This window comes from Carassius carassius, chromosome 48, assembly GCF_963082965.1.
Source record: "Carassius carassius chromosome 48, fCarCar2.1, whole genome shotgun sequence".
Lineage (NCBI taxonomy): Eukaryota > Metazoa > Chordata > Actinopteri > Cypriniformes > Cyprinidae > Carassius > Carassius carassius.
This window is the reverse complement of record NC_081802.1, coordinates 15,503,053-15,523,837: the sequence shown is the minus strand read 5'-3', so window position 1 is coordinate 15,523,837 and position 20,785 is coordinate 15,503,053. Positions and strand designations below refer to the sequence as shown.

Genomic DNA, 20,785 nt, shown 5'->3' with positions numbered 1-20,785 from the left:
AATCCTGTTCCTTTGCCAATGGGTATGTTCATGCCACTTACGAATACATTAAAGGTGCCAAGTCTGATTTTTCGTATTGCAGGTGGCTTGCTGCTGATGGGAACAACCAGGTTTGTGGTTGCTGTGACTCAACATGTGGTCCTGATGGTGGAACTGCTGCTTCTCCTTTTGGAGGTAGGAAGGTGCTTTTAAGCTTGGTTTTTGACCCTTCAAGCACTTAACTTTGGTGTCTGCTTTTTCTAGGCCTTCAGTGGGAAGGGAAGGCCTCGCTCGGTCCTGTAGTGGTTCAAGAGCACAAGAAGACTTTAGCTGGTCTTCAATAAATGTGGGGGAGCAAACTTATTCTTGTTTCTGTTTTTCTTGTCTAGTTTAACCAATTGATTTTGTGCGAGGAAGTGGGTAGTCCTACTGTACCTATTCTCTTGCCAGAAGGAAAGGCTCCCTTTTCTCGTAAGGGAAGTTAATAAACCTTTTAAAGGGACCTGCTGTGAGCTCCCTTTTTTAGGAGTACTGTAAAGGGAATTCTGTTAATTGGCACAAAATCAATTGGTTAAACTAGACAAGAAAAACAGAAACAAGAATAAGTTTGCTCCCCCACATTTATTGAAGACCAGCTAAAGTCTTCTTGTGCTCTTGAACCACTACAGGACCGAGCGAGGCCTTCCCTTCCCACTGAAGGCCTAGAAAAAGCAGACACCAAAGTTAAGTGCTTGAAGGGTCAAAAACCAAGCTTAAAAGCACCTTCCTACCTCCAAAAGGAGAAGCAGCAGTTCCACCATCAGGACCACATGTTGAGTCACAGCAACCACAAACCTGGTTGTTCCCATCAGCAGCAAGCCACCTGCAATACGAAAAATCAGACTTGGCACCTTTAATGTATTCGTAAGTGGCATGAACATACCCATTGGCAAAGGAACAGGATTTGTGGAGCGCGTCACTAGGTGCAGAAGCAAGAGTGGCCTTCAGAACACACGTCATGTAGATCTGCAAGAGACACCACGGGTAAGGGGACACAAACCAAAGCAAATGGGAGAGGTCATTCTCAAACACTCATACATACAGAAGGACTGGATCCCCCCTGGAACATGAAGGCCTCCAGCTGGAACCGGATTTTGTCTTCCTGGGATCGAGGCATGAAGCGCGAGCTGGAAGCTGTGACCTTGGCATCCACAAGACATCTAAGGAGTAAAAAGTAGTTGTCAGGGACAAAGTGGTTACAAGGAGCAAACGCGAGAACAAGTCAACTCTGCAGCATCTGGTGACATGAACACACCCATGATTCTCAATGAACCAATATCTCGGAAGGGCGTTCACATCAGGTACTTGGGTGGCCACACAGCTGTCCACAAACACAAGCAGAGGGACGTGGTTGTATACCTTCACAGATGCCTCAACATTAATAACGTCACCCAGGAAGTAGGAGTTTGAAGGCCTCTCATAGGACCAGTCATCTGCAAGAGGGAAGAACTGCTTAGGTACAGCCTCGTTCAGAAGGCAGAAGGTCTAGAGAAACTGCACAAACCAGTCATGAGCTTCAGGGAGAACACCAAGACTTCTTCACCAGCCTCCGTTGAGGCATAAGGGACCCAAGTTGGCTTCAAGGCACTACTGCTGACATTTTGAAACCTGCAGTTCAAGAAGTGACCAATTAAATGGGCTTCCAGTTCCACCACTGCAAGCAGTGCCACAAGTCACAAAAGGTCGCTTACCTTTGATAGTGGCATTGAACTCCAATAACTGCACCACCTGCACGGGTAATCGGAGTGCCAGCAAACGCCTCAGGAGTGTAGGTAAGGGCAAAGGTGTAGACAAGCTCATCCTTGGTCATCTATAGGAGACTGACGTTGTTACCAAGAGGGTTCTCCGAAAAAGAGAACCCATTCCAAAAGGCATCTTAGCAAGTCCTGCCATAACACTTGGTTACCCGAGTAAGCAGTTATTAAGAGTCTTTCCCACTATAAGAGAACCGTCCCATGGATGGTTCCCTGAATCTAGAACGTCGATACCAAAACAAGGGCCTATTTTTAGTAGGGTTCAATAAATCTAGTAACACTTAACAGCTCTTACCATCAAGACACTGTTGCAGTCCTGCAGTTCATTCTCAAAGAAGAGCACCTTAGAGCCTGGGACCAAACCGACAACAGGACATCCTCCCAGAGTCAGACCAGATGGCTGGATCAGTTCACCATTGCTAAACAAGTCCTGCTGTACCTCCACATGAATCCGGTTCTCACCGCATTGAATAGCTACACTACTGGGGGTCACAGGTTGCCTCAAATGGAAATCCACCGCCATCTCACTCGGCACTTCTGGAACAACGGGGAACCTCCAGTCCAAAGGCTTCACTGGACCCTGCAACACCTGCTTCTCCTGAAGACCAAGAGGCTCTTGTGCAAATCCTCTGTAGTCGAGACTCTGAAACGGAGAGGCCTTCTGCAAAGTGTTCCCGAGCACTTGAGAAGAAACAGGCACTCTGGAAGCTGGATACAATTGATGCTTCTTGCTTTTCGGACTTTGACTGGAACTCAAACTTCCAAAAGCATTCTTCAGATCAAACACCACAAGCACAACCAGCACTAACACACATTGCAAAAGACCCATCCTGACAACCGTTAACACAATACCCACCAGTGCTCGTCTTTGCCATTAAGTACAGCTTTGAATTTAAGCGGCTCCTCCCCTTTCAGCTTGATTGATTACCTTTGGACCTCCAAAGGTCTCTGGACCTGTAATTAACAAATGAGAACGTTCTGGAATGTCACTAGCCAATGGAAGGCTTGAAAAGGATCTGAGATTTTCATCTACACTTATTCACAATTTTACAATTAAAGTTTGACAGTGTGTCTATGATAGACAAAGAATGTCATTACAAAAGCGCCTGATATGACTCAAATAATAGAGAATATTCATAAAAATCTCTCTCTCTTTTAATGAATCCTCTGCAGTGAATGGGTGGCATCAGAACGAAAGTCCAAAGAGCTATTATAAATATCAAAATAATCCACAAGTAATTCACATCAATTACGGTCTTGTGAAGGGAAAGGCTGTGTGTTTATAAGAAACAAATCCATCGTTGAGAAATTCAAATTCAAATTATTGCTTCCAGCCAAAATATGAGCTCATAATCCCAGTTAAAGGTGCCATAGAATGCATTGATACTATATTTTAAATGATATCTACATAAAAGGTACGTGGCTTGGGTATGGGCAAAAATTCTCTGGAACGGTTTTACATGTCCATTTACAACCCTGGGATTTGTCCCTAGAATTATTTGGAAGGGTCATGAACAATAATGTTGAGCTCTGCTCTGATTGGCTGTTTCACAGCGCGGATCTCTTCTGTCCAGCGTGAACGATGGCGAGATTAGGCATTAAAACCTGATATGTTTGAGCCTGTATCAGACGAAGATAAAGATTTGGAAAGAATGTTTAGCGTCCGCGTGAACGAGGCTTGAGAGAGTTGTCAGTGAAGATGTGGACGCAGCCTCTGTGTTGCTTTTATAAGCGTTTTTTCTCAATAAGAATTGAATCTTGAGATCCAATGAGAATCACCCAGTTGTTAATGAAGAGGGAGGGACTATCGTTAATTAGCTGAAATCTGTAGAATACAAAAAGACCAAAGGGCAGTAGCTTCACTTTGTTCATAGTAATTCGAATTTATCAGAGGATGCGAGGAAAACTAGGGACCAGATACTAAGTAAATATCCTCATTTATTGGAGGAAAAGGGACTTTCAGGAAGTACAATGGATTCAGAGTTTAATTTGTACGAATTGAAAAAAGCGCTTGCAGGGGTTAAGCAAACATCTCCAGGCAGAGATGACATTTGTTATGAGATGGTAAAACATTTATCAGAGACAGCATTAGAGACAATTTTGAGGCTTTTTAATAAGGTTTGGGAGTTAGGAAAGTTACCAAATGACTGGAAGCATGGTGTCATAGTGCCAATTCCAAAACCAGGCAAAGATCATACACAGCCAAATAATTATAGACCTATAGCTTTAACGTCTAATCTATGCAAAATAATGGAGCGTATGGTCATGAGTAGATTAGTATATGTCATTGAAAGGGATAATATTTTATCACCTTATCAAAGTGGATTTAGGAAAGGACGTAATACAATGGACTCAGTACTGTGCCTGGAATCTGAAATAAGAAAGGCTCAGGTAAATAAGGAAGCTTTAGTTGGGGTATTTTTTGATGTTGAAAAAGCTTATGACATGATGTGGAAAGAGGGACTTTTAATTAAGTTAGAAAAAATGGAAATTAAAGGAAGAATGTATAACTGGATCAGGGATTTCCTGTTTAACAGAACTATACAAGTAAGAGTAAGTACTGCTTTTTCTCAGATACACACAATAGAGAATGGAACACCTCAGGGAAGCGTTAGTAGTCCAATTCTGTTTAATATTATGATTAACGACATCTTTACAAAGGTTGATAGGGGCATTGGAAGATCTTTATATGCGGATGATGGAGCACTGTGGAAAAGAGGGCGTAATGTAAAGAATGTGGAAAGATGTTTGCAGAATGCCGTTAAAATGGTAGAAAATTGGGCAAATGAATGGGGATTTCGGTTTTCAGTAGATAAAACGCAGGTAATTTGTTTTGCAAAAAGGAAAAGTAACCCTACCATTAACATCAGATTGTATGGACAAGAAGTGAAGCAAACAGCAGTTGTGAGGTTTCTGGGTATATGGATGGATTTGAAATTGAATTTTAGTATGCATATCCAGAAACTGGTTGACAAATGCAAAAAAGCATTAAATATCATGAGGTGTTTAGCAGGAGTTGATTGGGGAGCATGTCGCCAGTCTCTTAAAATAATATATTGTGCTCTAATAAGATCAGCAATAGATTATGGCAGTATGGTATATTGCACTGCATCCAAAACACAACTCGTAAAAATAGAGGCAATTCAGTCACAAGCTTTGCGAGTTTGTTGTGGAGCGTTTAGATCCTCTCCAATAACAGCAGTGCAAGTAGAGATGGGTGTAATGCCTCAAGTAATTCGTAGGCTCAAGTTAAAGATGAGGTATTTTATAAGTATAAAGGGACACTTGGACAGTCACCCAGTTAAAATGGTGTTGGAGGATTGTTGGGAATATGGACATAAAAAGTTATCAAGTTTTGGATGGAAGGCCAGTGAGGAAGCCCGGAGAATGGGATTAAGTGACTTCAATGTTGCTCCTACTGTGGCTAGGTCAGCAATTCCTCCTTGGTTTTTCCCAATGCCTTTGATTGATACTCAATTGCTTAAAGAAAAGCATAACAATACAAATGGATTAGGAAATTTTAATATACAGCAATACATTGATCAAAGTTATTATAGTGCAGTTCAAATATACACTGATGGTTCAAAAGATCCAGAATCTGGGAAAACAGCAGTAGCGGTATATATTCCACTTTTTAACATTAGAATAGCAAAAAGAATATCAGATTATCTTTCAGTATTCTCTGCAGAAATTATTGCAATATGTCTAGCGCTTCAGTGGATAGAAGAAATCCAACCAACAAGGGTAGTGATATGTACAGATTCTTTATCCGCACTAAATAGCTTGGAAAGTGGAACATCATCAGCAAGGCAAGACATGATAAATGAAGTAATGCAGAGTCTTTACAGAACAAGACAGTATGGACTTCTGGTGAATCTTGTATGGGTTCCATCGCATATGGGTGTGAAAGGAAATGAGGAGGCTGATAATCAGGCTAAACAGGCATTAAATCATTCACAAATTGACATTGAAGTGGCATTAAGTAAAACAGAAATTAAAGTGATAATAGCTAAACAAATACAGGAAATTTGGCAGAAAGAATGGAATGAAGGAAAGAAAGGTAGACATTTTTACTGCATTCAAGGAAAAGTTGGGTCAGAGAGAAGAAGATTCGGAAACCGGAAAGAGGATGTTTTAATAACAAGAATGCGTATTGGACATTGTTTATTAAATCAAAGCTTACAAAGAATTGGTAAACATGAGAATGGAAATTGTGACAAATGTGGGTTAGTTGAAAATATAGAGCATGTCCTTTTAGAATGCGAAGCTTATGAAAGAGAGCGGTCCCAGTTAAGACATGCTTTAAGAAGTGTAGGAATCAATGAGTTGACACTTCAGGTTCTCCTAGGACAAGGTGCTAAACAATCAAGAGTTTATCATGAGTTATTTATATTTTTAAAGGAAACAGGATTATTTAATAGGATTTAAAACTCCATTATGTGTAAATTTTATATGGATATATATATAATTTTTTTTTTTTTTTTTTTTTTTTTTTTTTTTAAAGAGTAGATCTAGTTTAAACTTCCTTTCCAAATATGCGCTTCACACTCCATATCAGTAGGTGGCGGGAATGCACCTTTTAAGTTGGTTTGCCAACCGCCATTAAATCCTAGAAGAAGAAGAAGAAGCTTCACTTTGTGTTTAGCTGTTGAACAATGGCTGGAAGTTGGTGTTTGGCTCAGATTTTGGTGGTCTGTGCTTTCTGTCATGCTGTTCCACAGTGGAGTAAATCGCTTCAGGATGCTCAAGCTCTGATGATCCAGCAAACTGACCAGCAGTTTCAGCTCCAGAAGCCAGTTCAACAGCTAACTAACCAGCAGTTTCCGCCTCGGAAACCAGTTCAACAGCTAACTAACCAGCAATTTCCGCTCCAAAAGCCTGTTCCACAACTACCTACACCGCAGTTTCCGCTTCAGAAGCCAGTTCCACAACAACCTAAGCCGCAGTTTCCGCTTCAGAAGCCAGTTCCACAACAACCTAAGCTGCAGTTTCCGCTTCAGAAGCCAGTTCCACAACAACCTTACCCGCAGTTTCCGCTTCAGAAGCCAGTTCCACAACAACCTAAGCCGCAGTTTCCGATTCAGAAGCCAGTTAAACAGCAGTTTCAGAAGCCAGTAGTGCAGGCAGAGCCCCTTGATAAATGTGCTGTAGCTGATTCTGAGCAGATCCAATGTGGTCTACCTGGGATCAGTGGTGCTGAGTGTGAAGCTATCAACTGCTGCTTTAACGGACAGCAGTGTTTCTATGGGAGGGCAGGTAAGCGTTCTCCATCTTATTCTGTTCGTGTTAAACCGTTTCTCTGAATTTAACCTGCTCTTGTTCTAGTGACTGTCCAGTGTATTCGAGATGGTCAGTTTGTGGTAGTGGTGTCTCGAGACGTTACCTTGCCTCGACTGAGTCTGGATTCGGTTCATCTACTGGGTGGAAACGACCCACCTTGTGCTCCTGTGGGGTCTACACCTTCCTTTGCTATATACCAGTTCCCTGTGACCGCATGTGGCACGAGCGTGATGGTTAGCAGCTGCTACTGGTTTTATTCTGCATCGCTTGGACTGGATGCTGACACCGTTTCTATTCACAGGAGGACGGTGGATATGTGGTGTATGAAAACAGAATGACCTCATCGTATGAAGTGGGGATTGGACCATATGGTTCCATCACAAGGGACAGTCATTTTGAGTAGGTGATCCATGACTTGGTGTGACCACTAATCCCTGATAAATGCTACAAGCTCGCTGTGTGTCGTCCAGGTTTCTCTTCCAGTGTAGATATTCGGGAACTTCCGTGGAAGCTCTGGTTGTGGAGGTCAACTCTGTTCCTCCACCTCCACCAGTAGCTGCTCCTGGACCTCTCAGGGTGGAGCTCAGACTGGCCAATGGCCAATGTGTCACCAAAGGCTGTGCTGAAGGTAAGGTCTTGTCCTGTGTCTGCCTAAAGCCTTTCAAACTGGAGTCTGGTTAAACCCCAGTGTTGTTCCTCAGGGGATGAGGCCTACACGTCCTACTACAGTGACGCTGATTATCCCATCACAAAAGTCCTGCGAGAGCCTGTGTATGTTGAGGTGCACATTATGGAGAGGACTGACCCCAACATTGTCCTGATGCTGGGACGTTGTTGGACTACTTCAACCCCCAGTCCACTCAGTCTCCCCCAGTGGGACCTTCTGATCGACGGGTGCGTGTACAGCCAATCTTCATCCAGTTAGTCTGCTGGGAGACCCTTTCTAACCTTCTCTTTTGTCTTCAGATGCCCTTACCAGGACGACCGCTATCTGACCACACTGGTTCCAGTGACTGGATCGTCTGGTCTTCAGTTCCCAACCCACTACAAGCGCTTTGCTGTGAAGATGTTCACATTTGTAGATCCAGCCTCACTGGCTGCTCTGCAGGAAACCGTATGCCCCCCTTTACTTGAACATTTGTGTATTTACTACTTGTGGATTCTATGACTTGAGCCTCTTTCTTCCCTGTCAGATCTTCATCCACTGCAGTACAGAGGTGTGCCATCCATCATCTGGCTCTTGTGAGCAAAGCTGCACCAGGAAACGTGAGTTCTTGCTTTCTCTCGACAAAAAGGAACTGAGCATTTTAGAAGTGCGTTCTCACTTCTAACACTTCTCTTTCAGGAAGAGACACCCGTATCAAGGCTGTCTCTGGGGAGCAGACTGTGGTTTCTAGTGGAGAAGTTACTCTGGTCATGTAAATCTAGTGTTTTTAATAAACCGTGCAGAACCCTGAGGTATCTCTTTGTCTATTGTTTTGGTTGGGCAGAATCCGGGATTACATGCCTCTTCCCAGTTGTTTTTTCCTCACACTATTAAACCAAGGTTTCACAACCTTTTGTAAGGTTGTGCATTCCTTTATCCATCCTCCAGTTGTTAACCTGGGGCAGCACAAGGTTCCCCTTTTTTAATTTGTCTTCCAAACCGTAGTTTGGTTCCCGATATTCACAATATAAAGTTATGTGGATTACTTGCGGCTTTTGTTTTAAATCCAACTCAAATTGCTGAGCTCAAGTTTTAAATGGAAATCAATTCTCGACTGTCTTGAAGCAAACAAGAAACCGTGTCAATTGTCCTCAACTCAAAGTAATGATATTAAAGGGATCCTCCTCCCCAAAATGAAAATGGTGTCACTAATCACTTACCCCCGTGTCGTTCCAAACCTGTAGAACCTTCATTGGTCTTTGGGACCCAATTTAACCCCTTACTTGTCACCCCCCATTTTCAGCATGGAGACACGAATGACATGCCCAAAATTAAAAGGTTGCTGCTAACGAGTCTTTCTTACTAGATACATAATCAACATCTGTTCACAAAGCTGACACCTCAAAGTTTACTGTTCAGGAATCAGAATTACTCAGACGGTTATAATAGAGATATATGTAAGCTGAAACATGTCAGTAAAAATATTAAAAACCTATTTAAAAGTGACGTAGGATATGATTTTAGATACATAATGAAGCTAAAGCCACAAGTCTACTAATACTTCATTTTGATATTTCAGAATATAATCTCACAAAGTGTGAAATTTATGAAACCTTTTCTAAGACCGTGTCATGTGTGTTTTTAGAGAAGGCTAGTAAAATTGATTTATGACTCCTGGAATGCGATCATCTCTTGTTGGGACCGGCAAAACTGCCCCATTCATGATTCTATTGTTGTTACGAAACGAGCCTTTCACACATGGGCCAGGTATGACACAAAATCCTGATTCTTCATTTATCATTATGCCAGTATACATTTACCCCACTATTATCAAAAGCCTTACTATAAAAATACAACAAAACATTTTCTTACAACCTTTGACAAAATGATTACAAAATGCATTATGAAGAAGAACTGCACCTGCTATGTAGCTGCATTAGAGCTAACGTTAGCATCAAGCTACATAAGACTATTCATGAAAATTAACCGATTGTTTGTAATAACCTCCTTTTGCGATCACATGTGGAATTTTACTGCTGTAAAAATATGCTATTTATAGCCTTTTACGTCGCTGCACAAGTTAGCATTTCAGATGTACATTTTTAATAGTTATAAAAACGCCCAAAATCACATACCAACCATTAACTAACGTAATCGTGTGTTTATTATTTGGATATTTCATGGGTACAGAGGTTTCTCTGTGTGGTTGTGGTCAGATATCGACACAGAAGTGTACAGGAAATGCATCATGGGTAGGATGGGGCGGGATATGATGCACAGTTATGATGGACAAGACACGGGCGAATCCGGTCTCTGTCAGCGCGCACACGGAAGACTATTCACACAGAGACAGGGCTGGGAGCGGATCATTATCATCAGATCACGTAAATCAGTGGAAAATGATTAGAAATGAGGATTCTGACTGAAGAAATATGAAGTAAACATCAGTAAATATATCTCTGTGTATATGCAACTTTTGACTATAAACCCTATTTGAACACAAACCACTGCAGACGTGACTGAATATGAATGCTTGGTGAATTTCTATTCTAAAAATGACTCCTATTTATTTTGTACTCCTGACATAAATGACGGTCACTGCAACAATGTTTTATCAAAACATTGGTCAAATATCGAAGCTAGAGTCTTTAAACTTTCAACTGATGCACCGTTTCTCCAGGTCAAGTGAGAGAGTGATGTTTAACGTACTGTGAAAGTAAAACAATAATCTGGGGCCGGTTTTTTGGGGTGGAGTATCCCTTTAGTATTGAAACCGCCCAAGATGTTGCACAAGTGACAAACCAACAGTTTTCAAAAAAGGTCATTCACTGAGAGTCCAAACATTAGTTCTATTTGGGTGTCATTTCGTCAATGATTTTTCAGAATTCTAACTGACCTGCTACTGCACAAAAAACCCCTTACGTCAGTACAGGTTCTGCAAGTTTGGCACACCAAATACTACACTGAACTTAAGCGATGCCTGCCGTTTTCCTAAAATGTAAAGCCTATAAATAACCCGTCTGAAGGTGGAAAATGTTGTGCCAGTGTTGATACTGGGAGTGCGCTTCTATTGTACATGGATTTGTTCAAGGAAGGGGACGTTCACACAGAACTCTTTTGGCACAAGTGCCAATTAACAGAATTCCCTTTACAGTACTCCTAAAAAAGGGAGCTCACAGCAGGTCCCTTTAAAAGGTTTATTAACTTCCCTTACGAGAAAAGGGAGCCTTTCCTTCTGGCAAGAGAATAGGTACAGTAGGACTACCCACTTCCTCGCACAAAATCAATTGGTTAAACTAGACAAGAAAAACAGAAACAAGAATAAGTTTGCTCCCCCACATTTATTGAAGACCAGCTAAAGTCTTCTTGTGCTCTTGAACCACTACAGGACCGAGCGAGGCCTTCCCTTCCCACTGAAGGCCTAGAAAAAGCAGACACCAAAGTTAAGTGCTTGAAGGGTCAAAAACCAAGCTTAAAAGCACCTTCCTACCTCCAAAAGGAGAAGCAGCAGTTCCACCATCAGGACCACATGTTGAGTCACAGCAACCACAAACCTGGTTGTTCCCATCAGCAGCAAGCCACCTGCAATACGAAAAATCAGACTTGGCACCTTTAATGTATTCGTAAGTGGCATGAACATACCCATTGGCAAAGGAACAGGATTTGTGGAGCGCGTCACTAGGTGCAGAAGCAAGAGTGGCCTTCAGAACACACGTCATGTAGATCTGCAAGAGACACCACGGGTAAGGGGACACAAACCAAAGCAAATGGGAGAGGTCATTCTCAAACACTCATACATACAGAAGGACTGGATCCCCCCTGGAACATGAAGGCCTCCAGCTGGAACCGGATTTTGTCTTCCTGGGATCGAGGCATGAAGCGCGAGCTGGAAGCTGTGACCTTGGCATCCACAAGACATCTAAGGAGTAAAAAGTAGTTGTCAGGGACAAAGTGGTTACAAGGAGCAAACGCGAGAACAAGTCAACTCTGCAGCATCTGGTGACATGAACACACCCATGATTCTCAATGAACCAATATCTCGGAAGGGCGTTCACATCAGGTACTTGGGTGGCCACACAGCTGTCCACAAACACAAGCAGAGGGACGTGGTTGTATACCTTCACAGATGCCTCAACATTAATAACGTCACCCAGGAAGTAGGAGTTTGAAGGCCTCTCATAGGACCAGTCATCTGCAAGAGGGAAGAACTGCTTAGGTACAGCCTCGTTCAGAAGGCAGAAGGTCTAGAGAAACTGCACAAACCAGTCATGAGCTTCAGGGAGAACACCAAGACTTCTTCACCAGCCTCCGTTGAGGCATAAGGGACCCAAGTTGGCTTCAAGGCACTACTGCTGACATTTTGAAACCTGCAGTTCAAGAAGTGACCAATTAAATGGGCTTCCAGTTCCACCACTGCAAGCAGTGCCACAAGTCACAAAAGGTCGCTTACCTTTGATAGTGGCATTGAACTCCAATAACTGCACCACCTGCACGGGTAATCGGAGTGCCAGCAAACGCCTCAGGAGTATAGGTAAGGGCAAAGGTGTAGACAAGCTCATCCTTGGTCATCTATAGGAGACTGACGTTGTTACCAAGAGGGTTCTCCGAAAAAGAGAACCCATTCCAAAAGGCATCTTAGCAAGTCCTGCCATAACACTTGGTTACCCGAGTAAGCAGTTATTAAGAGTCTTTCCCACTATAAGAGAACCGTCCCATGGATGGTTCCCTGAATCTAGAACGTCGATACCAAAACAAGGGCCTATTTTTAGTAGGGTTCAATAAATCTAGTAACACTTAACAGCTCTTACCATCAAGACACTGTTGCAGTCCTGCAGTTCATTCTCAAAGAAGAGCACCTTAGAGCCTGGGACCAAACCGACAACAGGACATCCTCCCAGAGTCAGACCAGATGGCTGGATCAGTTCACCATTGCTAAACAAGTCCTGCTGTACCTCCACATGAATCCGGTTCTCACCGCATTGAATAGCTACACTACTGGGGGTCACAGGTTGCCTCAAATGGAAATCCACCGCCATCTCACTCGGCACTTCTGGAACAACGGGGAACCTCCAGTCCAAAGGCTTCACTGGACCCTGCAACACCTGCTTCTCCTGAAGACCAAGAGGCTCTTGTGCAAATCCTCTGTAGTCGAGACTCTGAAACGGAGAGGCCTTCTGCAAAGTGTTCCCGAGCACTTGAGAAGAAACAGGCACTCTGGAAGCTGGATACAATTGATGCTTCTTGCTTTTCGGACTTTGACTGGAACTCAAACTTCCAAAAGCATTCTTCAGATCAAACACCACAAGCACAACCAGCACTAACACACATTGCAAAAGACCCATCCTGACAACCGTTAACACAATACCCACCAGTGCTCGTCTTTGCCATTAAGTACAGCTTTGAATTTAAGCGGCTCCTCCCCTTTCAGCTTGATTGATTACCTTTGGACCTCCAAAGGTCTCTGGACCTGTAATTAACAAATGAGAACGTTCTGGAATGTCACTAGCCAATGGAAGGCTTGAAAAGGATCTGAGATTTTCATCTACACTTATTCACAATTTTACAATTAAAGTTTGACAGTGTGTCTATGATAGACAAAGAATGTCATTACAAAAGCGCCTGATATGACTCAAATAATAGAGAATATTCATAAAAATCTCTCTCTCTTTTAATGGATCCTCTGCAGTGAATGGGTGGCATCAGAACGAAAGTCCAAAGAGCTATTATAAATATCAAAATAATCCACAAGTAATTCACATCAATTACGGTCTTGTGAAGGGAAAGGCTGTGTGTTTATAAGAAACAAATCCATCGTTGAGAAATTCAAATTCAAATTATTGCTTCCAGCCAAAATATGAGCTCATAATCCCAGTTAAAGGTGCCATAGAATGCATTGATACTATATTTTAAATGATATCTACATAAAAGGTACGTGGCTTGGGTATGGGCAAAAATTCTCTGGAACGGTTTTACATGTCCATTTACAACCCTGGGATTTGTCCCTAGAATTATTTGGAAGGGTCATGAACAATAATGTTGAGCTCTGCTCTGATTGGCTGTTTCACAGCGCGGATCTCTTCTGTCCAGCGTGAACGATGGCGAGATTAGGCATTAAAACCTGATATGTTTGAGCCTGTATCAGACGAAGATAAAGATTTGGAAAGAATGTTTAGCGTCCGCGTGAACGAGGCTTGAGAGAGTTGTCAGTGAAGATGTGGACGCAGCCTCTGTGTTGCTTTTATAAGCGTTTTTTCTCAATAAGAATTGAATCTTGAGATCCAATGAGAATCACCCAGTTGTTAATGAAGAGGGAGGGACTATCGTTAATTAGCTGAAATCTGTAGAATACAAAAAGACCAAAGGGCAGTAGCTTCACTTTGTGTTTAGCTGTTGAACAATGGCTGGAAGTTGGTGTTTGGCTCAGATTTTGGTGGTCTGTGCTTTCTGTCATGCTGTTCCACAGTGGAGTAAATCGCTTCAGGATGCTCAAGCTCTGATGATCCAGCAAACTGACCAGCAGTTTCAGCTCCAGAAGCCAGTTCAACAGCTAACTAACCAGCAGTTTCCGCCTCGGAAACCAGTTCAACAGCTAACTAACCAGCAATTTCCGCTCCAAAAGCCTGTTCCACAACTACCTACACCGCAGTTTCCGCTTCAGAAGCCAGTTCCACAACAACCTAAGCCGCAGTTTCCGCTTCAGAAGCCAGTTCCACAACAACCTAAGCTGCAGTTTCCGCTTCAGAAGCCAGTTCCACAACAACCTTACCCGCAGTTTCCGCTTCAGAAGCCAGTTCCACAACAACCTAAGCCGCAGTTTCCGATTCAGAAGCCAGTTAAACAGCAGTTTCAGAAGCCAGTAGCGCAGGCAGAGCCCCTTGATAAATGTGCTGTAGCTGATTCTGAGCAGATCCAATGTGGTCTACCTGGGATCAGTGGTGCTGAGTGTGAAGCTATCAACTGCTGCTTTAACGGACAGCAGTGTTTCTATGGGAGGGCAGGTAAGCGTTCTCCATCTTATTCTGTTCGTGTTAAACCGTTTCTCTGAATTTAACCTGCTCTTGTTCTAGTGACTGTCCAGTGTATTCGAGATGGTCAGTTTGTGGTAGTGGTGTCTCGAGACGTTACCTTGCCTCGACTGAGTCTGGATTCGGTTCATCTACTGGGTGGAAACGACCCACCTTGTGCTCCTGTGGGGTCTACACCTTCCTTTGCTATATACCAGTTCCCTGTGACCGCATGTGGCACGAGCGTGATGGTTAGCAGCTGCTACTGGTTTTATTCTGCATCGCTTGGACTGGATGCTGACACCGTTTCTATTCACAGGAGGATGGTGGATATGTGGTGTATGAAAACAGAATGACCTCATCGTATGAAGTGGGGATTGGACCATATGGTTCCATCACAAGGGACAGTCATTTTGAGTAGGTGATCCATGACTTGGTGTGACCACTAATCCCTGATAAATGCTACAAGCTCGCTGTGTGTCGTCCAGGTTTCTCTTCCAGTGTAGATATTCGGGAACTTCCGTGGAAGCTCTGGTTGTGGAGGTCAACTCTGTTCCTCCACCTCCACCAGTAGCTGCTCCTGGACCTCTCAGGGTGGAGCTCAGACTGGCCAATGGCCAATGTGTCACCAAAGGCTGTGCTGAAGGTAAGGTCTTGTCCTGTGTCTGCCTAAAGCCTTTCAAACTGGAGTCTGGTTAAACCCCAGTGTTGTTCCTCAGGGGATGAGGCCTACACGTCCTACTACAGTGACGCTGATTATCCCATCACAAAAGTCCTGCGAGAGCCTGTGTATGTTGAGGTGCACATTATGGAGAGGACTGACCCCAACATTGTCCTGATGCTGGGACGTTGTTGGACTACTTCAACCCCCAGTCCACTCAGTCTCCCCCAGTGGGACCTTCTGATCGACGGGTGCGTGTACAGCCAATCTTCATCCAGTTAGTCTGCTGGGAGACCCTTTCTAACCTTCTCTTTTGTCTTCAGATGCCCTTACCAGGACGACCGCTATCTGACCACACTGGTTCCAGTGACTGGATCGTCTGGTCTTCAGTTCCCAACCCACTACAAGCGCTTTGCTGTGAAGATGTTCACATTTGTAGATCCAGCCTCACTGGCTGCTCTGCAGGAAACCGTATGCCCCCCTTTACTTGAACATTTGTGTATTTACTACTTGTGGATTCTATGACTTGAGCCTCTTTCTTCCCTGTCAGATCTTCATCCACTGCAGTACAGAGGTGTGCCATCCATCATCTGGCTCTTGTGAGCAAAGCTGCACCAGGAAACGTGAGTTCTTGCTTTCTCTCGACAAAAAGGAACTGAGCATTTTAGAAGTGCGTTCTCACTTCTAACACTTCTCTTTCAGGAAGAGACACTCGTATCAAGGCTGTCTCTGGGGAGCAGACTGTTGTTTCTAGTGGAGAAGTTACTCTGGTCATGTAAATCTAGTGTTTTTAATAAACCGTGCAGAACCCTGAGGTATCTCTTTGTCTATTGTTTTGGTTGGGCAGAATCCGGGATTACATGCCTCTTCCCAGTTGTTTTTTCCTCACACTATTAAACCAAGGTTTCACAACCTTTTGTAAGGTTGTGCATTCCTTTATCCATCCTCCAGTTGTTAACCTGGGGCAGCACAAGGTTCCCCTTTTTTAATTTGTCTTCCAAACCGTAGTTTGGTTCCCGATATTCACAATATAAAGTTATGTGGATTACTTGCGGCTTTTGTTTTAAATCCAACTCAAATTGCTGAGCTCAAGTTTTAAATGGAAATCAATTCTCGACTGTCTTGAAGCAAACAAGAAACCGTGTCAATTGTCCTCAACTCAAAGTAATGATATTAAAGGGATCCTCCTCCCCAAAATGAAAATGGTGTCACTAATCACTTACCCCCGTGTCGTTCCAAACCTGTAGAACCTTCATTGGTCTTTGGGACCCAATTTAACCCCTTACTTGTCACCCCCCATTTTCAGCATGGAGACACGAATGACATGCCCAAAATTAAAAGGTTGCTGCTAACGAGTCTTTCTTACTAGATACATAATCAACATCTGTTCACAAAGCTGACACCTCAAAGTTTACTGTTCAGGAATCAGAATTACTCAGACGGTTATAATAGAGATATATGTAAGCTGAAACATGTCAGTAAAAATATTAAAAACCTATTTAAAAGTGACGTAGGATATGATTTTAGATACATAATGAAGCTAAAGCCACAAGTCTACTAATACTTCATTTTGATATTTCAGAATATAATCTCACAAAGTGTGAAATTTATGAAACCTTTTCTAAGACCGTGTCATGTGTGTTTTTAGAGAAGGCTAGTAAAATTGATTTATGACTCCTGGAATGCGATCATCTCTTGTTGGGACCGGCAAAACTGCCCCATTCATGATTCTATTGTTGTTACGAAACGAGCCTTTCACACATGGGCCAGGTATGACACAAAATCCTGATTCTTCATTTATCATTATGCCAGTATACATTTACCCCACTATTATCAAAAGCCTTACTATAAAAATACAACAAAACATTTTCTTACAACCTTTGACAAAATGATTACAAAATGCATTATGAAGAAGAACTGCACCTGCTATGTAGCTGCATTAGAGCTAACGTTAGCATCAAGCTACATAAGACTATTCATGAAAATTAACCGATTGTTTGTAATAACCTCCTTTTGCGATCACATGTGGAATTTTACTGCTGTAAAAATATGCTATTTATAGCCTTTTACGTCGCTGCACAAGTTAGCATTTCAGATGTACATTTTTAATAGTTATAAAAACGCCCAAAATCACATACCAACCATTAACTAACGTAATCGTGTGTTTATTATTTGGATATTTCATGGGTACAGAGGTTTCTCTGTGTGGTTGTGGTCAGATATCGACACAGAAGTGTACAGGAAATGCATCATGGGTAGGATGGGGCGGGATATGATGCACAGTTATGATGGACAAGACACGGGCGAATCCGGTCTCTGTCAGCGCGCACACGGAAGACTATTCACACAGAGACAGGGCTGGGAGCGGATCATTATCATCAGATCACGTAAATCAGTGGAAAATGATTAGAAATGAGGATTCTGACTGAAGAAATATGAAGTAAACATCAGTAAATATATCTCTGTGTATATGCAACTTTTGACTATAAACCCTATTTGAACACAAACCACTGCAGACGTGACTGAATATGAATGCTTGGTGAATTTCTATTCTAAAAATGACTCCTATTTATTTTGTACTCCTGACATAAATGACGGTCACTGCAACAATGTTTTATCAAAACATTGGTCAAATATCGAAGCTAGAGTCTTTAAACTTTCAACTGATGCACCGTTTCTCCAGGTCAAGTGAGAGAGTGATGTTTAACGTACTGTGAAAGTAAAACAATAATCTGGGGCCGGTTTTTTGGGGTGGAGTATCCCTTTAGTATTGAAACCGCCCAAGATGCTGCACAAGTGACAAACCAACAGTTTTCAAAAAAGGTCATTCACTGAGAGTCCAAACATTAGTTCTATTTGGGTGTCATTTCGTCAATGATTTTTCAGAATTCTAACTGACCTGCTACTGCACAAAAAACCCCTTACGTCAGTACAGGTTCTGCAAGTTTGGCACACCAAATACTACACTGAACTTAAGCGATGCCTGCCGTTTTCCTAAAATGTAAAGCCTATAAATAACCCGTCTGAAGGTGGAAAATGTTGTGCCAGTGTTGATACTGGGAGTGCGCTTCTATTGTACATGGATTTGTTCAAGGAAGGGGACGTTCACACAGAACTCTTTTGGCACAAGTGCCAATTAACAGAATTCCCTTTACAGTACTCCTAAAAAAGGGAGCTCACAGCAGGTCCCTTTAAAAGGTTTATTAACTTCCCTTACGAGAAAAGGGAGCCTTTCCTTCTGGCAAGAGAATAGGTAGAGTAGGACTACCCACTTCCTCGCACAAAATCAATTGGTTAAACTAGACAAGAAAAACAGAAACAAGAATAAGTTTGCTCCCCCACATTTATTGAAGACCAGCTAAAGTCTTCTTGTGCTCTTGAACCACTACAGGACCGAGCGAGGCCTTCCCTTCCCACTGAAGGCCTAGAAAAAGCAGACACCAAAGTTAAGTGCTTGAAGGGTCAAAAACCAAGCTTAAAAGCACCTTCCTACCTCCAAAAGGAGAAGCAGCAGTTCCACCATCAGGACCACATGTTGAGTCACAGCAACCACAAACCTGGTTGTTCCCATCAGCAGCAAGCCACCTGCAATACGAAAAATCAGACTTGGCACCTTTAATGTATTCGTAAGTGGCATGAACATACCCATTGGCAAAGGAACAGGATTTGTGGAGCGCGTCACTAGGTGCAGAAGCAAGAGTGGCCTTCAGAACACACGTCATGTAGATCTGCAAGAGACACCACGGGTAAGGGGACACAAACCAAAGCAAATGGGAGAGGTCATTCTCAAACACTCATACATACAGAAGGACTGGATCCCCCCTGGAACATGAAGGCCTCCAGCTGGAACCGGATTTTGTCTTCCTGGGATCGAGGCATGAAGCGCGAGCTGGAAGCTGTGACCTTGGCATCCACAAGACATCTAAGGAGTAAAAAGTAGTTGTCAGGGACAAAGTGGTTACAAGGAGCAAACGCGAGAACAAGTCAACTCTGCAGCATCTGGTGACATGAACACACCCATGATTCTCAATGAACCAATATCTCGGAAGGGCGTTCACATCAGGTACTTGGGTGGCCACACAGCTGTCCACAAACACACGCAGAGGGACGTGGTTGTATACCTTCACAGATGCCTCAACATTAATAACGTCACCCAGGAAGTAGGAGTTTGAAGGCCTCTCATAGGACCAGTCATCTGCAAGAGGGAAGAACTGCTTAGGTACAGCCTCGTTCAGAAGGCAGAAGGTCTAGAGAAACTGCACAAACCAGTCATGAGCTTCAGGGAGAACACCAAGACTTCTTCACCAGCCTCCGTTGAGGCATAAGGGACCCAAGTTGGCTTCAAGGCACTACTGCTGACATTTTGAAACCTGCAGTTCAAGAAGTGACCAATTAAATGGGCTTCCAGTTCCACCACTGCAAGCAATGCCACAAGTCACAAAAGGTCGCTTACCTTTGATAGTGGCATTGAACTCCAATAACTGCACCACCTGCACGGGTAATCGGAGTGCCAGCAAACGCCTCAGGAGTGTAGGTAAGGGCAAAGGTGTAGACAAGCTCATCCTTGGTCATCTATAGGAGACTGACGTTGTTACCAAGAGGGTTCTCCGAAAAAGAGAACCCATTCCAAAAGGCATCTTAGCAAGTCCTGCCATAACACTTGGTTACCCGAGTAAGCAGTTATTAAGAGTCTTTCCCACTATAAGAGAACCGTCCCATGGATGGTTCCCTGAATCTAGAACGTCGATACCAAAACAAGGGCCTATTTTTAGTAGGGTTCAATAAATCTAGTAACACTTAACAGCTCTTACCATCAAGACACTGTTGCAGTCCTGCAGTTCATTCTCAAAGAAGAGCACCTTAGAGCCTGGGACCAAACCGACAACAGGAGCTATTATAAATATCAAAATAATCCACAAGTAATTCACATCAATTACGGTCTTGTGAAGGGAAAGGCTGTGTGTTTATAAGAAACAAATCCATCGTTGAGAAATTCAAATTCAAATTATTGCTTCCAGCCAAAATATGAGCTCATAATCCCAGTTAAAGGTGCCATAGAATGCATTGATACTATATTTTAAATGATATCTACATAAAAGGTACGTGGCTTGGGTATGGGCAAAAATTCTCTGGAACGGTTTTACATGTCCATTTACAACCCTGGGATTTGTCCCTAGAATTATTTGGAAGGGTCATGAACAATAATGTTGAGCTCTGCTCTGATTGGCTGTTTCACAGCGCGGATCTCTTCTGTCCAGCGTGAACGATGGCGAGATTAGGCATTAAAACCTGATATGTTTGAGCCTGTATCAGACGAAGATAAAGATTTGGAAAGAATGTTTAGCGTCCGCGTGAACGAGGCTTGAGAGAGTTGTCAGTGAAGATGTGGACGCAGCCTCTGTGTTGCTTTTATAAGCGTTTT

General features: G+C 43.0%; 5 protein-coding genes and 1 long non-coding RNA gene across 6 annotated transcripts; 2 read left to right on the top strand and 4 right to left on the bottom strand.

Moving 5' to 3' along the window:
- Nucleotides 1–581: 581 nt before the first annotated feature.
- LOC132131916 (POM121 and ZP3 fusion protein-like) lies at nt 582–1,396 on the bottom strand. Its single transcript, XM_059544074.1, has 5 exons — nt 1,274–1,396; nt 1,061–1,178; nt 902–984; nt 750–841; nt 582–680 (listed from the first exon to the last, which is right to left on the bottom strand). Exons 2-5 carry the CDS (start codon nt 1,133–1,135, stop codon nt 601–603), a joined length of 330 nt encoding a protein of 109 aa, XP_059400057.1. The 5' UTR covers nt 1,136–1,178; nt 1,274–1,396; the 3' UTR covers nt 582–600.
- A 5,014-nt stretch (nt 1,397–6,410) lies between these two features.
- Nucleotides 6,411–8,509, top strand: LOC132131532 (zona pellucida sperm-binding protein 4-like). The gene is made up of 8 exons (XM_059543585.1): nt 6,411–7,028; nt 7,098–7,285; nt 7,354–7,451; nt 7,523–7,680; nt 7,754–7,946; nt 8,019–8,166; nt 8,246–8,318; nt 8,398–8,509. Exons 1-8 carry the CDS (start codon nt 6,428–6,430, stop codon nt 8,472–8,474), a joined length of 1,536 nt encoding a protein of 511 aa, XP_059399568.1. The 5' UTR covers nt 6,411–6,427; the 3' UTR covers nt 8,475–8,509.
- On the bottom strand, nt 6,743–14,533 carry LOC132131535 (uncharacterized). Its single transcript, XR_009428891.1, has 3 exons — nt 14,465–14,533; nt 14,334–14,422; nt 6,743–6,833 (listed from the first exon to the last, which is right to left on the bottom strand). It is a non-coding gene; the product is annotated as an uncharacterized LOC132131535 (long non-coding RNA).
- On the bottom strand, nt 11,021–11,835 carry LOC132131915 (POM121 and ZP3 fusion protein-like). The gene is made up of 5 exons (XM_059544073.1): nt 11,713–11,835; nt 11,500–11,617; nt 11,341–11,423; nt 11,189–11,280; nt 11,021–11,119 (listed from the first exon to the last, which is right to left on the bottom strand). The coding sequence occupies exons 2-5, from the start codon at nt 11,572–11,574 to the stop codon at nt 11,040–11,042; spliced, it is 330 nt and encodes a 109-aa protein (XP_059400056.1). The 5' UTR covers nt 11,575–11,617; nt 11,713–11,835; the 3' UTR covers nt 11,021–11,039.
- Nucleotides 14,076–16,175, top strand: LOC132131533 (zona pellucida sperm-binding protein 4-like). The gene is made up of 8 exons (XM_059543586.1): nt 14,076–14,696; nt 14,766–14,953; nt 15,022–15,119; nt 15,191–15,348; nt 15,422–15,614; nt 15,687–15,834; nt 15,914–15,986; nt 16,066–16,175. Exons 1-8 carry the CDS (start codon nt 14,096–14,098, stop codon nt 16,140–16,142), a joined length of 1,536 nt encoding a protein of 511 aa, XP_059399569.1. The 5' UTR covers nt 14,076–14,095; the 3' UTR covers nt 16,143–16,175.
- Nucleotides 16,176–18,688: 2,513 nt separating this feature from the next.
- Nucleotides 18,689–19,553, bottom strand: LOC132131820 (POM121 and ZP3 fusion protein-like). The gene is made up of 5 exons (XM_059543945.1): nt 19,381–19,553; nt 19,168–19,285; nt 19,009–19,091; nt 18,857–18,948; nt 18,689–18,787 (listed from the first exon to the last, which is right to left on the bottom strand). Exons 2-5 carry the CDS (start codon nt 19,240–19,242, stop codon nt 18,708–18,710), a joined length of 330 nt encoding a protein of 109 aa, XP_059399928.1. The 5' UTR covers nt 19,243–19,285; nt 19,381–19,553; the 3' UTR covers nt 18,689–18,707.
- Between the last annotated feature and the right edge of the window lie 1,232 nt (nt 19,554–20,785).

Bases quoted from the DNA above. Each gene is read 5' to 3' on its own strand.
- LOC132131916 (XM_059544074.1), bottom strand. From the start codon at position 1,135: ATGCCTCGATCCCAGGAAGACAAAATCCGGTTCCAGCTGGAGGCCTTC. The intron at 985-1,060 runs GTATGTATGAGT...TGTCTCTTGCAG, and splicing joins AGGGGGGATCCAGTCCTTCT to ATCTACATGACGTGTGTTCT. The intron at 681-749 runs GTAGGAAGGTGC...TGCTTTTTCTAG, and splicing joins TGCTGCTTCTCCTTTTGGAG to GCCTTCAGTGGGAAGGGAAG.
- LOC132131532 (XM_059543585.1), top strand. From the start codon at position 6,428: ATGGCTGGAAGTTGGTGTTTGGCTCAGATTTTGGTGGTCTGTGCTTTC. The intron at 7,286-7,353 runs GTTAGCAGCTGC...TTCTATTCACAG, and splicing joins CATGTGGCACGAGCGTGATG to GAGGACGGTGGATATGTGGT. The intron at 7,452-7,522 runs GTAGGTGATCCA...TGTGTCGTCCAG, and splicing joins ACAAGGGACAGTCATTTTGA to GTTTCTCTTCCAGTGTAGAT.
- LOC132131915 (XM_059544073.1), bottom strand. From the start codon at position 11,574: ATGCCTCGATCCCAGGAAGACAAAATCCGGTTCCAGCTGGAGGCCTTC. The intron at 11,424-11,499 runs GTATGTATGAGT...TGTCTCTTGCAG, and splicing joins AGGGGGGATCCAGTCCTTCT to ATCTACATGACGTGTGTTCT. The intron at 11,120-11,188 runs GTAGGAAGGTGC...TGCTTTTTCTAG, and splicing joins TGCTGCTTCTCCTTTTGGAG to GCCTTCAGTGGGAAGGGAAG.
- LOC132131533 (XM_059543586.1), top strand. From the start codon at position 14,096: ATGGCTGGAAGTTGGTGTTTGGCTCAGATTTTGGTGGTCTGTGCTTTC. The intron at 15,615-15,686 runs GTGCGTGTACAG...TTTTGTCTTCAG, and splicing joins TGGGACCTTCTGATCGACGG to ATGCCCTTACCAGGACGACC. The intron at 15,987-16,065 runs GTGAGTTCTTGC...CTTCTCTTTCAG, and splicing joins GCAAAGCTGCACCAGGAAAC to GAAGAGACACTCGTATCAAG.
- LOC132131820 (XM_059543945.1), bottom strand. From the start codon at position 19,242: ATGCCTCGATCCCAGGAAGACAAAATCCGGTTCCAGCTGGAGGCCTTC. The intron at 18,949-19,008 runs GTATGTTCATGC...TTCGTATTGCAG, and splicing joins TCCTGTTCCTTTGCCAATGG to GTGGCTTGCTGCTGATGGGA. The intron at 18,788-18,856 runs GTAGGAAGGTGC...TGCTTTTTCTAG, and splicing joins TGCTGCTTCTCCTTTTGGAG to GCCTTCAGTGGGAAGGGAAG.